Genomic DNA, 18,466 nt, shown 5'->3' on the forward strand with positions numbered 1-18,466 from the left:
GCACAGATGATTACAGCCAAGCAGAAATGGATCCAGTGTCCCCTGGAAGGTGAGGGAGGCTTCTGATGTAGAGGTGGGCCATTTCTGAGTACAGAAATGGGGATGCAGACCACACCATGCTGACCACACTCCCCCACCCAGTACAGTGCATATTTGGTGTCCCACCACGGATGTTGCCAGTTGTTACACCCTTCGCGAAAGCCTTTTTGTTTGTGGTGATGTAGTAGTGTTAAAGTTTTGCCACAAGATATTGTAGATATATGTACGTAGTTACTGCACAGCTGTAGTATTGCAAGGGTTATTGTTTGTTTGTGTTTCACATGGATCTGTAGACCAATGAGCGTGTTTTCTTCTTCTGTCCTATCATTTCTCTCTTTACTGCTTACATATGCACTCTTCACCCTTTCACAGCACACCTTACAGGGGCTGTAGATAGGAAGTCACATGGGTAGAGGAAGTTTGGAGATCTTTTGTCACTAGATTCTGTGGAGGAAGGTCACATGCCAGAGCGCTTTCTATAGTAGAGCGCCAGGTCACAAGCCAGGTCCCTAGTCTCAGAGTGCAGTCTAGAAGCAGACTCAGGCACATGAAGCTAACCTTTTTTTCTCAAGTAACTCCACTCGACACTATGCAGTGTTAAACCGTTCACTAGAGAGGACAAGTCAGAGATCATCTCAACCCACGCAATGGACAAGGAGAGTCACAATGCAGCACAGTATCCACAAAGCAGAAGGCTAGGAACCGATCTAGATAGAGCAAAGTTGCTAGAAGCCTTTGAACTCTATCTCGCAGCATGAGTGTAAGCAGGGAACCCTCAGCTTTCAGCTCATTCCATGTAATCAGGGCTTGTGTCACCCACTAGGACGGGTCCCCCCCGACACTGGTAGGGCAATAGGTGGTGCGAAAACCCAAGAGTCAAAATGTCCCATTGTATTCAACGGGATTTTTGCTCTGTTGTTCACACTGCTGAATTTTTGCACAGAATTTTCCACCATGGATCCGCTTTCCACCCAAAGAATTGACATGTCAATTCTTTGAGCCGATTCTGCTAGAGAAATTCTAAAGAAGTCAATAGAGTTTGAATTCTGCACCTATTCTTCCAAAGCTGAATTGGCAAGGTATTTTAAGCAGAGAACTTTTCTCTTCAATTCCTTGCCTATTCCTCAGTGTAAACATACCCTAACTATCTCCTACTATTTGAACACAATGCTGCATGTGTGATCCCTGAATAATTATGACTCCCCCTTAAAGGGATTGAATTATCTAAAACAAGTAAAAATCCAGTCAGTTATTGCCAGAATATAAAAAATATGGTCTACTCACCTGTTTTTTTTTATACTCACCTGTATAATGCAGGACAAGACTTGAGTAATCACTCAAAAGATAAGGACTGTCCTGAATAGAATACATGAAAATGTACTTTCCAAACCTGAAAACGTCTTAAGGCTATAGTAACACATAGTATTTCTGTCAATCTTTTGATCAGTATTTTTTTTAACCAAAATCAGGAGTGGAACTGAGATGAGCGAATGTACAGTAATAAGGAAGCGAAGGGCACCGTTATCTCTGAAATCCGCTCATCAGCCTGCTGCCTCCGGGCCGCTCCTCCTCCTTGCTGCTGGGAAAGCTGGATCCAGTCCTGGGGACCTGGCAGCCAGAAATGTTCTATTAACATGAACAGAGAGGTTTAAACAATATTCTATCTTCTATATATAGAAGGTTGGTTTGTATACCTAGTTGTACTAGTGTGTTATTTTATAGACTGTTCTCTGCCTCTAGTACACTAGAAGTTAGCAGGTGTTGTTGTAGTAAGCCGCTGTTACAGGGCAATAGATGTTCTATAAATACATAGACTGGAGTGAGAACAGCAGCTCTGGCATGCCACGCTAAGACACTTCAGCTTTCCTCATGTTAATTCCTGCACTGATTCTGTGTCATACACTGATTTACAGTAATACTTCCTTTTTTGCATGCCACATTAACAGACTCATGTCCAACAATTAAAATAATCTTTAAAATGTTTTCTTACAGCTTCCAACTATTATTTCTTGAAAAATGCCTGTGGAACGGATGCGTATGCGGCCCTGGTTAGAGGAACAGATAAACAGGGACTGTATTCCAGGCCTAAAATGGTTAAACAAGGTAATTGTATATTCATAATGGTAATATGTACATATATTTTCACTTTTAATCATCAAATGTTGCACTGAAAACTATTTTATAGTTTATGGTTTGCTAAGGGGGATCCACAAAGAGCTGTCAGACTAGGTGCACACATAGGCCTACATTTATTAAAGGGTATAAAATATAAACTGGTGTAAACTGCCCAAAGCAACCAATGACAGCTCAGCTTTCATGTTACCAGTTTACGATAGTCTAAATTTTACACTAAACAGACATGTTCAGCCACACTTCACATAGCCATGGCATCATTCCTATGCTTTGCCTAATGCCTCCCCTATGCTCTGAAAAGATACATGTACAATTTGCTTCCGTGCTGCTTGTCATGGTGTTTGTCTATTCTTTATGTTGTTGTCTGGGTTTCCTCTTATGCTCCAAAAACATACTGGTAGTTTAATTGGAAACTATATAATTATCTGGAGGGTAACTTACTGAGCACTAATAAAAGCTACCAGAGAAGGAAGGAGACTAACTTGACACAGGGGGTAAAAATAAAAAGTAAGAATAGACTGTAGCCAAACATGAATGGGTCAAGTAACACTACCCAGCAGCCTGCGCTTGGTAGCACAGATTACTAGGGGTGAGGAGAGAAGCATTCATTTCAGAGAACTTAGTGTGTAAAACAGAACATCACACAGGTAACCAAGTGGCTTGTACTACCGTTTTATATTTGGTGCTGTATAATGGGACATAATTCACATGGTCACTGGGCTTAAAGTAGGGCTCATATTATAATGGCCTTTTACACTGATTGGTTACTCTGTAAGGCTATGTTCACACTGCGTATGAACCTGTCCGTAGTGCGAACCGCGAATATACGCACGTAGTTTTGAGGTTGATGCGTTCGCTTGAAAGTATACGATATACGCTCGTACAGTGCACAATACGTATGAGCTTACGGCCGGATCGTATACGGCGCCGTGAAAAATGAACAAGACCATTGTTTGAGGACGGAAATGTTCCAACTCACGGCCGTGGATTTCCATGCGGTCCTGTACAAAGTACTTACGCAGTGTGAACATAGCCTTAAACAGGACCGTGCAATGGGACCTTTTTTTGTAGGAGGTTGTTGCTATGCGTTTGCATTGTACAAAAAAAGGGATCTGTTTTTTTTTTTTGGTTTTTTATCAGGATAAAAAAATGACATTGTCTCTGAATCTGTTCTGATAAAAATCAGATCCTATCAGAAAAAAAACACTTTAGTGCATGATAAAAGCCCCATTGTTAATATATAGATCTAATGAAGGATCCCCTAAATAGATGTCTCCACAGGATCACCAAACAGTCATAGTTATGTAAAAAGTTACACAATACTCACTATAGTGTTAGAAGCTGGAAAAAAAAGCTTTCCTTTCATTTTAACTTTCCAGAGCAGCCAGAACTCTTCCGGTTGTTTCTCTAGTTTTCTTTAGTAAAGTAGCTGCAAAACTTTAGGGGTTTCCCACACATAAAGAGGATGTGTCATCAGAAAATGAACTATTGTTTAAATCACCTGTCACAAAGTACGCTGACCTGATTGGTGTGAAATCCATTCAGCCCCCGTTAGTTTGGGTATCTATAGATACAACCATGCAGGATCAGTCCTGCGTGCGAACCCCCTTCTGAGTAAATTTTTGTTGTGGCGTGTTTTTAGCCGTGAATACTCGAACTTCCAGGCACACTCCTGAAATCTTGCCATTTTAATTTTCACCACTAGGTCTTAAACTAAGCTGAGACTTCCTGTTCTGTCTGGTGATGAGCAGGAGGCTGCTGGAAAGTGATGTCTACAGCATTTAAGGCTGCGTTCACACTACGTATATTTCAGTCAGTATATTTCAGTCAGTATTGCAACCAAAACCAGGAGTGGATTAAAAACACAGAAAGGCTCTGTTCACACAATGGTGAAATTGAGTGGATGGCCGCCATATAACAGTAAATAACGGCCATTATTTCAATATAACAGCCTTTGTTCTAAAATAACAGCAAATATTTGCCATTAAATGGCGGCCATCCACTCAATTTGAACATTGTGTGAACAGATCCTTTCTGTGTTTTTAATCCACTCCTGGTTTTGGTTGCAATACTGACTGAAATATACTGACTGAAATATACATATACTGACTGAAATATACGTAGTGTGAACGCAGCCTATTACAGTGAAAGATGACACCAGAAGATAGTGGAGGCTATCAGCTCAGCTTCCCCAGAAATAGATTGAGCAGGAAGAGAAGTATAACACCTTTCCCTATATCTCCTATAGGAGGGGAAGTATAACACCTTTCCTTATATCTCCTATAGGAAGAGAAGTATAACACCTTTCCTTATATCTCCTATAGGAAGAGAAGTATAACACCTTTCCCTATATCTCCTATAGGAAGAGAAGTATAACACCTTTCCTTATATCTCCTATAGGAGGGGAAGTATAACACCTTTCCTTATATCTCCTATAGGAAGAGAAGTATAACACCTTTCCCTATATCTCCTACAGGAAGGGAAGTATGACACCTTTCCCTATATCTCCTATAGGAGGGGAAGTATAACACCTTTCCCTATATCTCCTATAGGAAGAGAAGTATAACACCTTTCCTTATATCTCCTATAGGAGGGGAAGTATAACACCTTTCCTTATATCTCCTATAGGAAGAGAAGTATAACACCTTTCCTTATATCTCCTATAGGAAGAGAAGTATAACACCTTTCCTTATATCTCCTATAGGAAGAGAAGTATAACACCTTTCCCTATATCTCCTATAGGAGGGGAAGTATAACACCTTTCCTTATATCTCCTATAGGAAGAGAAGTATAACACCTTTCCCTATATCTCCTATAGGAGGGGAAGTATAACACCTTTCCCTATATCTTCTATAGAAGGGGAAGTATAACACCTTTCCTTATATCTCCTATAGGACGAGAAGTATAACACCTTTCCTTATATCTCCTATAGGACGAGAAGTATAACACCTTTCCTTATATCTCCTATAGGAAGAGAAGTATAACACCTTTCCCTATATCTTCTATAGGAGGGGAAGTATAACACCTTTCCGCATATCTCCTATAGGAAGAGAAGTATAACACCTTTCCTTATATCTCCTATAGGAAGAGAAGTATAACACCTTTCCCTATATCTCCTATAGGAAGAGAAGTATAACACCTTTCCCTATATCTCCTATAGGAGGGGAAGTATAACACCTTTCCTTATATCTCCTACAGGAAGAGAAGTATAACACCTTTCCCTATATCTCCTATAGGAGTGGAAGTATAACACCTTTCCTTATATCTCCTATAGGAAGAGAAGTATAACATCTTTCCCTATATCTCCTATAGGAGTGGAAGTATAACACCTTTCCTTATATCTCCTATAGGAAGAGAAGTATAACACCTTTCCTTATATCTTCTATAGGAAGAGAAGTATAACACCTTTTCCTATATCTCCTATAGGAAGAGAAGTATAACACCTTTCCCTATATCTCCTATAGGAGGGGAAGTATAACACCTTTCCCTATATCTCCTATAGGAGGGGAAGTATAACACCTTTCCCTATATCTCCTACAGGAAGAGAAGTATAACACCTTTCCTTATATCTCCTATAGGAAGAGAAGTATAACACCTTTCCCTATATCTCCTATAGGAGGGGAAGTATAACACCTTTCCTTATATCTCCTATAGGAGGGGAAGTATAACACCTTTCCTTATATCTCCTATAGGAAGAGAAGTATAACACCTTTCCTTATATCTCCTATGGGAGGAAAAAATAAGCGGTTGTTACCCGTGCATCGATACGTAGAATAGCGGCGTGGCGGGCGACCGACGATTTCAAAACATCATACATTACCTGTCCAGGCGCAGGTCTTCTCCTTGCCCCGATCCCGCGCCGCAGCAGCTTTGGAGCGGCCTGTCTGAGCCGACAGACCGCTCAGCCAATCACTGTCCCGAACCGCCGTGGCCATTGATTGGCTGAGTGGTCTGTAAGTTCAACGATTGTCGGGCCGTGGAATAGGCCCAGTAAACAAGCGCCGATTTAGCAGATCGGAGCTCGTTTACATCGTTGATTGGGCCCTGGTCGGCCCGTGGAATAGGACCCTAACACCTTTCCTACTATCTCCTACAGGAAGGGAAGTATAACACTTTTCCTTATATCTCCTAAAGGAATTAACTATAACGAAAGTACAAACTAGGCATCGCTATAATCAAACTAACCTGCAGAGTAAGTTTTGCTCAGTATTTTGGTCAGTATTTTGCAACCAAAACTAGGAGTGGATGGAAAATACAGAAATGCTATATTCAGACTGTTGAAATTGAGTGTATGGCCATCATTTAATCGCAAATAACGGCCATTATTTCAAAACAATGCCTGTAGGTTAGTATGATTACAGGGATGCCTAATTTGGGTACTTTTATTTGGGTACCCAAAGCTAACACATCATTTATACAGAACAGGGGGGTGTAAAAAAAAAAAAAAAAGAAGTCTAAAAAATCCTTATGAAAATCAGTGTGGAATCTATCTATCACAAAACTGGGTTAGGACATGTGTAAACATGTCCTAACGACTTTTCATTTCAGGTTGGGTTTACAACCTTGCATTATGTGCCTTCGAGGCACGGATACTTTACCAAAATCTAAATGTTCAGAAAATGACCCGAACATAGTCATTAGCTGACTACATTAAGATCATTGAACTGAATGAGGTTCATGCCAGTCCAGACAAGGATATGTTGTCAGCCGATTTTCAGACTTTGGCAAGGTATCTGTGCCTTAGGCTGGACTCACACGTCCCGTGAAGCACGGATGCGGAAGCCCTTGACTTAAGGTATTGCTGAGTCCCTTCGTCTACCCCTTATCTCCCACTACACCCACTTCGCCCTTACTTCAACACACCCCCTCCCCCTTTAACCCATGAAACTGAGGACACCTCCTTTAACGTTGGAAAAATGGCAATAACAGCCTCTTTATTAAAGTGCTTCCAAAAATTAACAAACATTAAAATAACAATAATAAATAACAATAACAATAACATTGCAGTTAACCCATCATATCTAGGGAGGTCTGGCAGAGCACCCTGCAGCAGCACCAGTATTACTAGCTCTCCCCCCAGCAGCACCGCGCCAATTCAGGGGCTGACAAATCTGTCACCTGGCACTGCACCACTTTCTCTCCACAATCCACCAAAACAAGCGGGGAGTATCATCCCTCTTATCGGTCCCCGTCAGAATTACCACCCTACCACAAGACCTCCCTACCGCAGGCTGTCATGACAAAGGAAAGCAACCAAATCCCACACCCGAACACCAAAAAGGCCTGTTATAGGCTGGCGGGCGGGCTGAATCAGGTCCGGCAAGAACTGAAGCTCCACCTCTTCCTCCTCTTCTTATAACTCTGCGTCCGTTGGTAAGGGACTCACCTAGCAACTCCGCACTTTTCTCCTCAGCACCTCACCCCCTCCCAACTAACACACTTAACCCCTTACTGCCCCACTTAACCCCTTAAACTACACTCCCAGCTAACCTAGTTATGCTGGGCTTCCGCTAAGTCTGCGCCCCCACTCCGTGCCCCTCCTGTACTCAAGTTTTTCCCCCACACGACATGATGTATTATTATCATGCAGAGAGTGAGGAAACTGTTTAAATGATCAAGTTGCACGGTTCTGTCATTACAGCAGTGCGAACGATCAGACAGTTTCCCCGTTCCCGACATGATATTAGTACATCATGCTGTGAGAGGAAACACTCCAGTACAGGGATTCCACATCTGCGCTGTCTGTGCTTTACTGAGAGAACACGGTACATGTGAGTCGAGCCTTAGAGGCATCAAACAGAGTGAAAATGTCCGTAAAGAACCCTTAGGGTCTACTCACAATGAGTAAAGGTGGCGGAGCCAAGGTCGCGGATTTGGAATCCCACCTGCCTCAGTGTTTCAATTTGATGCCTCGTGCGCACCACCTCTCTCCGCTCAAAGAATTGACTTGTCAATTCTTTGAGCGGAGGCGCGTGAGGCATCGCATTGACACACTAAGGCAGACAAGATTCTGAGTCTGCGGTGGAGGCGTCACTTTTACTCGGTGTGAACACCGGGGGGTTAACCAAAACTAGTGTGCAGGAAAAGTGGAGCATGTATGCAAATATATGAGCCAAGGAAATTTTCTTGCTCTCTTGTGCTGTCTGTATTTAACACTTCCTTAATGGATCATTAATGGAAAGCATTATAGACAATTTAGAGCTGGCAGGGAATTATACAGTATCTCATGACTAATCACAAGGAAACTGGAAAATGTGTTCTGCGGAATTCTACATTTTGTTTCTTTACTGTGCATTACTTATGATGACGGGTGAGTTTATAGAGAGCGTTTCCTTGGTTGTTAAACAGTTGAAACCAGAAGTTTACATACATTATAAAAAAGGACACATATGCATGTTTTTCTTACTTTCCGACATGAAATTAGAATCAACCTTTCCCGTTTTAGGTTAATTAGGCTTACCAAAATATTTGCAAAATGCCAAGTAATGAGAGAGAAATTTTTCTAACATTGAAACAATTGAGTGGGCACAACACTAATTGCAGTGTGCGGCCTATGCATAGAAAACAAACTGAAAAAAAAAAGAAGCCGCATATGCACCTGTTACAAACTAGCTAAAAAGAGCACAATATGGGAGACAAGCCTCCTCAAATAACCATTAATGGGGTTATCCAGCGGGAAAAAAAGTCAGAAAGTTATATAGATTTGTAATTTACTTCTATTTAAAAAAGATTTAGCAAAAACTGCGCTGTGGATGATGGTAAGAAAAATAACCTTAATTCTTAATGTCTCATGCGCTATGGAAATATAACAACAGATTAGAGTATTTTAACCTGCTGTTGGGTTTCCTTTAATATACAAATGTATGCTAAAAAGGTTAGTCATATATGTCTGGCTCATATGTTAGGCTAAATGTATACACTACAACCCTGGTGTGAACCTTGACTCCAAATGTTTTTGTTATACTTGCTTTTCCTGGGTCCCCCGTAGGTCCTGGTATAATACAATCCAGTGTCTGCTTATCAGTGCTTCTTTCTGCAGGGTTTGCCGCTCAGCCAATCACTGACTAAGGTTGGATACGGCCGCGGCAAGCAGAGACAACACGTGACAGGAACAAGTGATGATAAGCGGGGGCATGGTGATGTGAGACCGGGTGCTGCGGGAGTCCGGGGGAGGAGAGTATCACTTATTTTTAAACCCACCAAATACACACGCAAATAAACGTATATAAATAAATATATATATATTTAAGTAGAGTAGATCAAAAAAAAGAAAGAGAAGCTATTCTTTCTTAATAGGTACCCTTTCTTTTGAATCTATTACTGGGTTAGGTTTAAAAGACGATATGTGATTCCAACCTCAGTGTAAGTGGGCCTTAAAGGGAAGCAATCAGAAAAATCTGGCTGATATGGTTCCCTAAGCTGCTGTATACAGCTCCTGCAGCAGCCGCGGCACATGCGAAGAAAAGCACTTTAATCCCCTGGTTGTGTGACAGGCAGAGGTGTGGAAGTAGTCATCTGGGCGGCTCTCCACCCAAGTCTAGTCACCGCTCTCTGCCTGTCAGCGCGCTCCACAGAATGACTGACAGGCAGAGAGGCCAGTAATGGACCTCTCTGTCTGTCAATCATCCCTCCGAGCGCGCTGACAGGCAGAGAGCGGTGACTAGACATGGGTGAGGAGCCTATTCCATGGGCCAACTGTGAGGAGCAAATAAGCGCTGTAAGTACTCATTTGCTCCTCGTTCCCCGCTCACTGCCACCGCTATTACACGCGGCAGCAGAGAGCGGGTGAGTGCGGTAGGGGACGCGGGGAGCTGCGGGGGGCAGCCCGGGTGATCGCTAGATCATCTGGGCAGCACATAGAGGATAGTGGCGGTCTGCTGCCACCGCTCCTATTGCACGGAGCGACGGCAGCAGATCGTTGCTATCACAGTCGTTTGTTTTTTAATATGATTGAAAGACAAACGACTGCAATGATCAGCCGACATGAACAATGTCGGCTGGTCATTGCCTTCTATTCCACCGGATGATTATCGTCCGTAACGGCAGATAATCGTTCCGTGGAGTAGGGCCTTTATACAAGTTATGTATGAAAAAAAATGTGTGAAAATTCTTTCAAAAGTTATCCTCTAATCCCACATGACAGACTTCTGCTGATTCATGTGCCTCCTGATTCCTGTATTGATTCCAGTACTTTCATGTCCCAGCTTGCCGTCCCTTCCACAACACTTAGATAAGCCATGAAATGTGTTCGCACCCAGCTCAGCCCAAGCTTTGACTCAATAAACAGCTAGGGAAGTAGAGTTAATGATTATCCTGCATGTAGAGTGTTACATGTACTAACCAGCAACATTTGGAACCAGAAGTTTACATACATTATATAAAAAGACTCATTCATGTTTTCTCACTATCTGACATGAAATCAGATTAAAACTTTTCTGTTTTAGGTCAGTTAGAATTACCAAAATTATTTATATTTTCCAAATGCCAGAATAAATTTTTATTACTTTCTGCAAAGTGAAAAGTTTACATGCACTACTACTACTACTATGCCTTTAAACAATTCAGGACAGCCCATATGATGATGTCATGTCTTTGGAAGCTTCTGATTTTAAGGCACGTCTGTAACACACTTCTTCTTTGTGTAACCTCAAGTCTAAAAATCAGTCAAGATATCTGGAAGAGAACACAAGTCTGGTTCATCCTTGGGTGCATCAGGAGTAATGGCGTGGTGACGGCAGAACGCATGGGGTGTTCTTCCCACCCGATCCTATATCTTTACTGTGCATACGGCATTATTTACCATTTTCTCTGTAGTAGTTCATGTTGTGAAATAGGGTCAGTGTTTTGTGGGTTATCCTGACTTGGATGCAAGCAGGATAAAGATAGTTATGTTTTAAATATTTTTTATGTAGTTAAAGGGATTGTCCAGCGAAAAAATTTCTTTAAAATCAACTGATGTCAGAAATAAGCCGAGTTTCTGTAGTGTAGTGGTCATCACGTTCGCCTAACTGATGTCAGAAATATAGATTTCTTACTTACAAATAGATTATAGATTTAAAAATCTCAAGTCTGCCGATACATAAGCTACTACATATCCTGCAGGAAGTGATGTTTTATTTACATTCAGTGCTCTCTGCTGACACCTCTGTCCATGTCAGGAACTGTCCAGCAGTAGCAAATCCCTATAGAAAATCTCTCCTGCTTAGTTCTTGTCCCGGCCAGAGATGTCCACAGAGAGCACTGTGTCTGAATGCAAACAAAACAACACTTCTTTCAGGACTAGAGATGAGCGAACCTGGAGCATGCTCGAGTCGATCCGAACCTGAGCTTTCGGCATTTGATTAGCGGTGGCTGCTGTAGTTGGATAAAGCCCTAACGCTATGTGGAAAATATGGATATAGTCATTGGCTGTATCCATGTTTTCCACATAGCCTTAGAGCTTTATCCAAGTTTAGCAGCCACTGCTAATCAAATGCCGATCGTTCGGGTTCGGATCGACTCAAACCCAAACCCGGTTCGCTCATTTCTATTCAGTACACATAGTAGCTTATAAGTACTGGAAGACTTAAGATTTTTAACCCCTAGACGACCTAGGACGTACCGGTACGACTATTACGACCGTTAATGACACGCTGCAGCGATCGTGCTGCAGCGTGACATTAACTCCTTAAACGCCGCGGTTGTCCCGATCGGTAAAACGGACCGCCGGAGGTCTCTCACCTGCCTCCGTGCGGTCCGATTGGCGATCTGTTCACTGAGCCTGCACAGGCAGGCTCAATGAGCAGAGCGCCCATAACACTGACCAATGCTATGCCTATGGCATAGCAATGATCAGTGTATAAAATTAAACTAATGTATGTACAAGTCCCCCAAAGGGACTTAAAATGTATAATAAAAAAAAAGTAAAAATCACTAACACACTACCCCAAAACCCCTCCCCCAATAAAAATTTAAATCACCCCCCTTTCCCATTATATAAATAAAACATATAAAAATAAATAAATAAAAATATAATATACCGTAGCGTTCGTAATTGTCCGATCTATTAAACTATAACAAGCGTTATTGCGAACAGTGAACGGTGTAGACGAAAAGAGGGGAAAAAGTGCGCGGATTACCGATTTTATGTTACATTATATATAAAAAAAATTCATAAAAAGTGATCAAAACATTTTATCTTCACAAATTTGGAATTAATAAAAACTAGAGATCATGGCGGAAAAAATGACACCCCATACAGCCCCGTAGGTGAAAAAATAAAACCGTTATAAGCGTCACAATAGGCCCATTTTATTAATAATTAATTGCCAAAAAAAAGGATTTCATTAAAAAAAAATAACATTAGCCCTTTGAGGACCAGGCCCAAAATGACCCAGTGGACCGCGCACATTTTGATCTTTGTGCTTTTGTTTTTCCTTCCCCCCCCCCTTCTAAAAGCTTTAGCACTTTCAGTTTTCTATCTACAGGCCATGTAAGTGCTTGTTTGTTACAGGAATAGTTGTACTTTGTAATGGCGTCATTCATTTTACCATAACATGTATGACGGAATGCCAAATATATTATTTATGAAGATATAAATAGGTGAAATCGTAAAATAGAATGCAATATGGTAACGTTTGGGGGGTTCCTGTGTCTACGTAATGGGACTATATGGTAAAAGTGACGTGATACCATTATTCTTTAGGTCATTCCGAACACAACCATATGCAGGTTTACACAGATTCTCTAACCCCTTAAGGACCGGGTCAATTTCGTTTTTTGCGTTTTCGTTTTTTCCTCCTTGTGCTTAAAAGGCCATAGCACTTGCAATTTTTCACCTAGAAACCCACATGAGCCCTTATTTTTTGCGCCACTAATTGTACTTCGCAATGACAGGCTGAATTTTTTCATAAAGTACACTGCAAAAGCAGGAAAAAAATTAAATGTGTGGTGAAATTGGAAAAAAAATGCATTTTGTTTATTTGGGGAGGTATTTGTTTTTAAGCCATTCGCCCTGGGGTAAAACTGACTTGTTATATATGTCCGTCAAGTCGTTATGATTAAAGCGATATGTAACATGTATAACTTTCTTGTATGTGATGGCTTGTAAAAAATTCAAACCATTGTTAACAAAAATATGTTCCTTAAATTGCTCTATTCCCAGGCTTATAACGCTTTTATCCTTTGGTCTATGGGGCTGTGTGAGGTGTCATTTTTTGCGCCATGATGTGTTCTTTCGGTACCTTGATTGCGCATATGCGACTTTTTATTCACTTTTTATTACAAGTTTTCTGGATTTGATGCGACCAAAAATGCGCAATTTTGCACTTTGGGATTTTTTGCGCTTACGCCGTTTACCTTGCGAGATCAGGAATGTGATTAATTAATAGTTCGGGCGATTACGCACGCGGAGATAGCAAACATGTTTATTTATTTATTTATTTATAACATGGGAAAAGGGGGTGATTCACACTTTTATTAGGGGAGGGGGCTTTTTATTAATAACAACACTTCATTTATTTTTTTTACACTTATACTAGAAGCCCCCCTGGAGGACTTTAGTATAAGTACACTGATCTCTCATTGAGATCTATGCTATATAGGATATACAGCATAGATCGATGAAGCAACCAAATGCCGAGCCGGGATCAGCGCCATTACGGCGCAGACCCCAGCCAGCAGCAGACACGGGGATCGCTTCTCCGGGACAACGGTCTATACCAATCACCGGCCAGGCATGAAGCTGGTCCCCAGTATGAAGATCTCCCCTCCCCTCTGTGACACTGCTCCATTGATTCTAATGGAGCAGTGTCACAGAGGGAAGGGGGTTTCGTCACACTGGCGGTGCTTCATGCCTAGCCAGTGCTCGGTAATAGACCGGCACTGTGCATGGTAACTGGGCAGCAGTTAAAAAAAAGGACCGTGGCACTGGCATCCCTGCGCCAACGCTGGTCTGTTCATTTAAAAAACACCAAGCGATGTACCTGGTGGTACATTAACTTTAAGCGGATAATTTTGAAGTATAATATTTGTTGGGATTGTTTTTAATTCTTTGTTTTGTATAAACTGATGGTTCACCAATACCTACGCAAAAAGGGATAATAATGAAATACCATTGTGGGGGATATGTGAGAAGGTCTGTGTTTTATCTTATTTGGCATTGTGTGACCAGGGTCTGAACAGCACCATTGTTACAGGAAAGTGTTCTCAAGCTGCTATTAGCATGAGCTGGCTCAGCACAAAGTGGTCGGATATGAAGTTTTACTTTCTGATTGCAAGATAAGCAAAGTCTAGCAGAAAGCTTGGCTTCTGATGTGTGAAGAGTTCTAATACTAATGAAAAAACACATACTAAGCTGCTTACTAACATGTGCATTCATTGGTTACAAGTAAGCAGTTTCCATGTAAAGTTGGGTCTGGATGCACCCGATTTGCTGTGTATTTGAGGTCCGGATTCAGTATACAGAATGGTACATGTGGATGAGGTTTTTAAATCCCCAACCACATGTGCTTAAAAAGTCTGCATGTAAATAGGAGCATGCAGTAAATTTATAGCATAAAACAGCAAAATCTGTAGATAGAATTTACAGCAAAATCTTGAACCAGGTCCACAGCAACTAGATTATTTACGACTTTCCTATTGATATAGTGATAAGTTACCCCTCCTGTACTGACCACAAACTGGTAGGCTTTACAGAGGTAGGCTCAAGTCCCTGAGTACTTCTGACATCCTTGTACTTCATAGAAATCCATTGATTATAGTAGGTGCCAGGCAATGCCATCTTTTCCCTATGCAGAATGTATGCACTTCCCAAGCAATAACAGCTGATCTTCAATAGTTGCAGCACCAGCAGCAGCAGGATACAGTCAGCTAGCTAGCCTCAGGGGGAACTGGCTTCTGAAAATGATTTGTCTAAAGGGAACATGTCATGTTTGCTTCTGCACACCTAGTGCTAAGACTGTCTTGTAGACATGAGCACTGAGCTGATGGATATATAGTGATAGTTAAAAGCTAGGTTCATATTGTATATCGCCACATTCTTCAAGCAGAAAATCGATGACATCAGAGGAAGCTTCAACTCACAGTCCCCTCAGCCCCCCCTAATGCCTGTCTACTGCCCGTCCCCACTAACTCACCTCTCCACCATCACAGAAGAACATCTCTCCAAACTACTCTCCACATCGCACCTCACCACCTGCGCACTTGACCCTATTCCATCCCACCTTATCCCCAACCTCTCCTCAGCACTTGTCCCAGCACTTACCCATCTCTTCAATCTATCACTAACTTCTGGCATCTTCCCATTTCCATATAAACATGCAACCATCACACCCATCCTCAAAAAGCCATCCCTTGACCCTACCTCCTTATCCAGCTACCGCCCCATCTCGCTTCTCCCCTTTGCCTCAAAACTCCTGGAACAACATGTCTACCATGAACTTTCCTCACATTTTTCATCCAACTCGTTTTTTGACTCCCTGCAATCCGGTTTCCGCTCCCACCACTCCACAGAAACTGCCCTCACCAAAGTGGCTAATGACCTGCTGAATGCCAAAACCTCGCGCCACTACTCTGTGCTCCTTCTCCTTGACCTATCTTCTGCCTTCGACACAGTTGACCATTTTCTCCTCTTACAAATCCTCTCATCCGTTGGTGTCACTAGCCAAGCTCTCTCCTGGATCTCCTCTTACCTCTCCAACCGCACTTTTAGTGTCTCCCACTCCCACACCACCTCCTCTCCTCGTCCCCTTACTGTTGGTGTTCCCCAAGGCTCTGTACTCGGGCCTCTTCTCTTCTCCATCTACACCTCTGGCCTGGGAGATATCATAGAATCCCATGGCTTCAGTTACCATCTTTATGCCGATGACACTCAGATCTACCTCTCTGGTCCGGATGTCACCTCTTTGCTATCCAGGATTCCAGAGTGTCTATCGGCCATATCCTCCTTCTTCTCCTCCCGCTTTCTAAAACTCAACATGGACAAAACAGAACTTATCATCTTTCCCCCATCTCGCTCCACCCCGCCTTCTAATCTGTCAATCACTATCAATGGCTGTACTCTGTCCCCTGTCCCCCAAGTCCGCTGCCTTGGCGTCACCTTTGACTCTGCCCTGTCCTTTAAACGACATATTCAGGCCCTGACCACCTCCTGCCGCCTTTACCTCAAAAACATTTCCAGAATCCGCTCTTTCCTCACCCCTGACTCCACCAAACTGCTGGTCCATGCTCTCATTATCTCCCGTTTGGACTACTGTAACATCCTCCTCTCTGGCCTTCCAGCTAACTCCCTTGATCCCCTCCAGTCTATCCTTAACTCTGCTGCCCGACTAATCCACCTTTCCCCTCGCTTTGCCTCAGCCTCTCCCCTCTGCCAATCCCTTCACTGGCTCCCCATTGCCCAACGTATTGACTTTAAATTGTTGACCATGACATACAAGGCAATCCACAACCTGTCCCCTCCGTACATCTCTGACCTGATATCCCACTACCGTCCCTCACGCAACCTTCGATCCTCCAGTGACCTCCGTCTCCGCTCCCCCCTTGTTCGTACCTCGCACAACCGCCTCCAAGACTTTGCCCGAGCCTCCCCCATACTCTGGAACTCGCTACCCCGACACATCCGTCTCTCATCCACCATCAAGTCCTTCAAAAGTAACCTGAAAACCCATCTCTTCAAACAAGGCTACAACCTACAATAACTCTGCATCACACTTGAATGGCTGCACTTTACCTCCTGTTTCTCTCCCTATACCCCATAGATTGTGAGCCCTCGCGGGCAGGGTCCTCTTCCCCCATGTACCAGTCTGTCTTTTGCCTTCATGTAATGTTTTCTGATCTTGTATTGTTCCTGCCTGTTGCCTATCTATTGTATAGCGCTCTGGAACTAAGGGCGCTTTATAAATAAATAAATAATAATAATAATAATAATACCTATATAGTATGTCATATTTATGCATCAGTATGCCACCAAGAAAGACATGCAGATGTATACTAGGGCATCCTGCAGGGGCCTTCTATGGCCGTACATACTCGCAGCGTCGGGGCAGTGCACTGATTGGCTGAGCAGGACACCAGGTAGCCCGGGGCCTGAGAAACGGGCCAGAGCGCGGTCAGGTAATGGATTAGCCTGGCTGTGAGTATGCTGTGAGTATGTAAAGCTATAGAAAATGAAAAGAAAGAGTATCGCAGCGACTTTTCTGCGCAACTCACAGTGTGTAATCCGCTGCAATACTGTATGTGTAAAACTGTCCTAAAGTGAATTTCTCAGGTCTGTTACCTAAGGGCATTCATTTGGATCCACTTTTCCATCGACTTCCATAATAGAAAAAAAAAACCCAGATTGAAACAAATCTGTTTTTTTTTAAATACACAAAAATGTAGCAGAACAAGTTTTTTTTTGTACGGTAAAAGTAACAATTTAAAAACAGCACCACAACTGTCCTAAAGTATAACCATTTACTTTCAGGAAGAAAGCAGCTATTTTTTCTAATCCTGGATATGGCTTTTCATTCTGCTGTGTGAGCATATCCTAGGTGTTGTGACAACAGTTACATTCATTTTTCTGGTTGTCTACAGTGTAAAAAGATGGAGATAGTATTACCTGGAGATTATTACCTGTCTGATTATTATACTGTCATGGTTTCATAGAATAAAGTACTATTTTTAAACTTAAATTTTTCCATATTCAGGAGAAAAAAATATTTCAGATTCCATGGATGCATGCAGCCCGACATGGATGGGACGTGGAAAAAGATGCTCCGTTATTTAGAAACTGGGCAATTCATACAGGTATTGAGCATAACAAATATACTGCATATAATACGAGTGGTATATGCATCTGTGTGTTTTCTGATATCTATGTTCTCTTGTGTTTGTAGGAAAATATCAACCTGAAGTAGACAAACCAGACCCAAAGACATGGAAGGCAAACTTCAGATGTGCAATGAACTCATTGCCGGATATAGAAGAGGTGAAGGATAAAAGTATGAAGAAAGGAAACAATGCATTCAGAGTGTACAGGATGATACCAGTTGCAGAAAGACCATCAAAAAGAGGTTTGACTTCATTTTACTGCCCTACAATGGTTTACCTAAATGGTCTACAGAGTATCCTTAAAATGGGTACTCTGGCCCGGCTATATTTTTCAGATATGGCCGTGGCCGGGGAGGGGGGGGGGGGGTTGGATGCTGGAGGTGACTTACCTCCCTGGTTCCAGCGCCGGGTCCCAGATCGCGGCGCCCCGTGTTTTATGACTTTTAAGGGGTACTCTGACAGTGGTTTAAAAAAAAAAAAAAAAAACATGCTGCAGAACCAT

At 42.3% G+C, this 18,466-nt stretch overlaps 1 protein-coding gene across 3 annotated transcripts in view; it reads left to right on the plus strand.

Annotated features, from left to right (window-relative positions):
• Positions 1-18,466, plus strand: part of IRF2 (interferon regulatory factor 2) — a 65,241-nt gene that overhangs the window by 25,378 nt on the left and 21,397 nt on the right. For all 3 annotated transcript variants that reach the window (XM_069977751.1, XM_069977753.1, XM_069977752.1), the window contains exons 2-4: positions 2,032-2,142; positions 17,841-17,940; positions 18,030-18,206. In XM_069977751.1, the coding sequence (XP_069833852.1) occupies positions 2,056-2,142; positions 17,841-17,940; positions 18,030-18,206 (364 nt within the window). In that variant the 5' untranslated portion in view covers positions 2,032-2,055. The remainder of the gene's footprint in view (positions 1-2,031; positions 2,143-17,840; positions 17,941-18,029; positions 18,207-18,466) is intronic.

Source organism: Dendropsophus ebraccatus, chromosome 7, assembly GCF_027789765.1.
Source record: "Dendropsophus ebraccatus isolate aDenEbr1 chromosome 7, aDenEbr1.pat, whole genome shotgun sequence".
NCBI classification, from domain to species: Eukaryota; Metazoa; Chordata; class Amphibia; order Anura; family Hylidae; genus Dendropsophus; species Dendropsophus ebraccatus.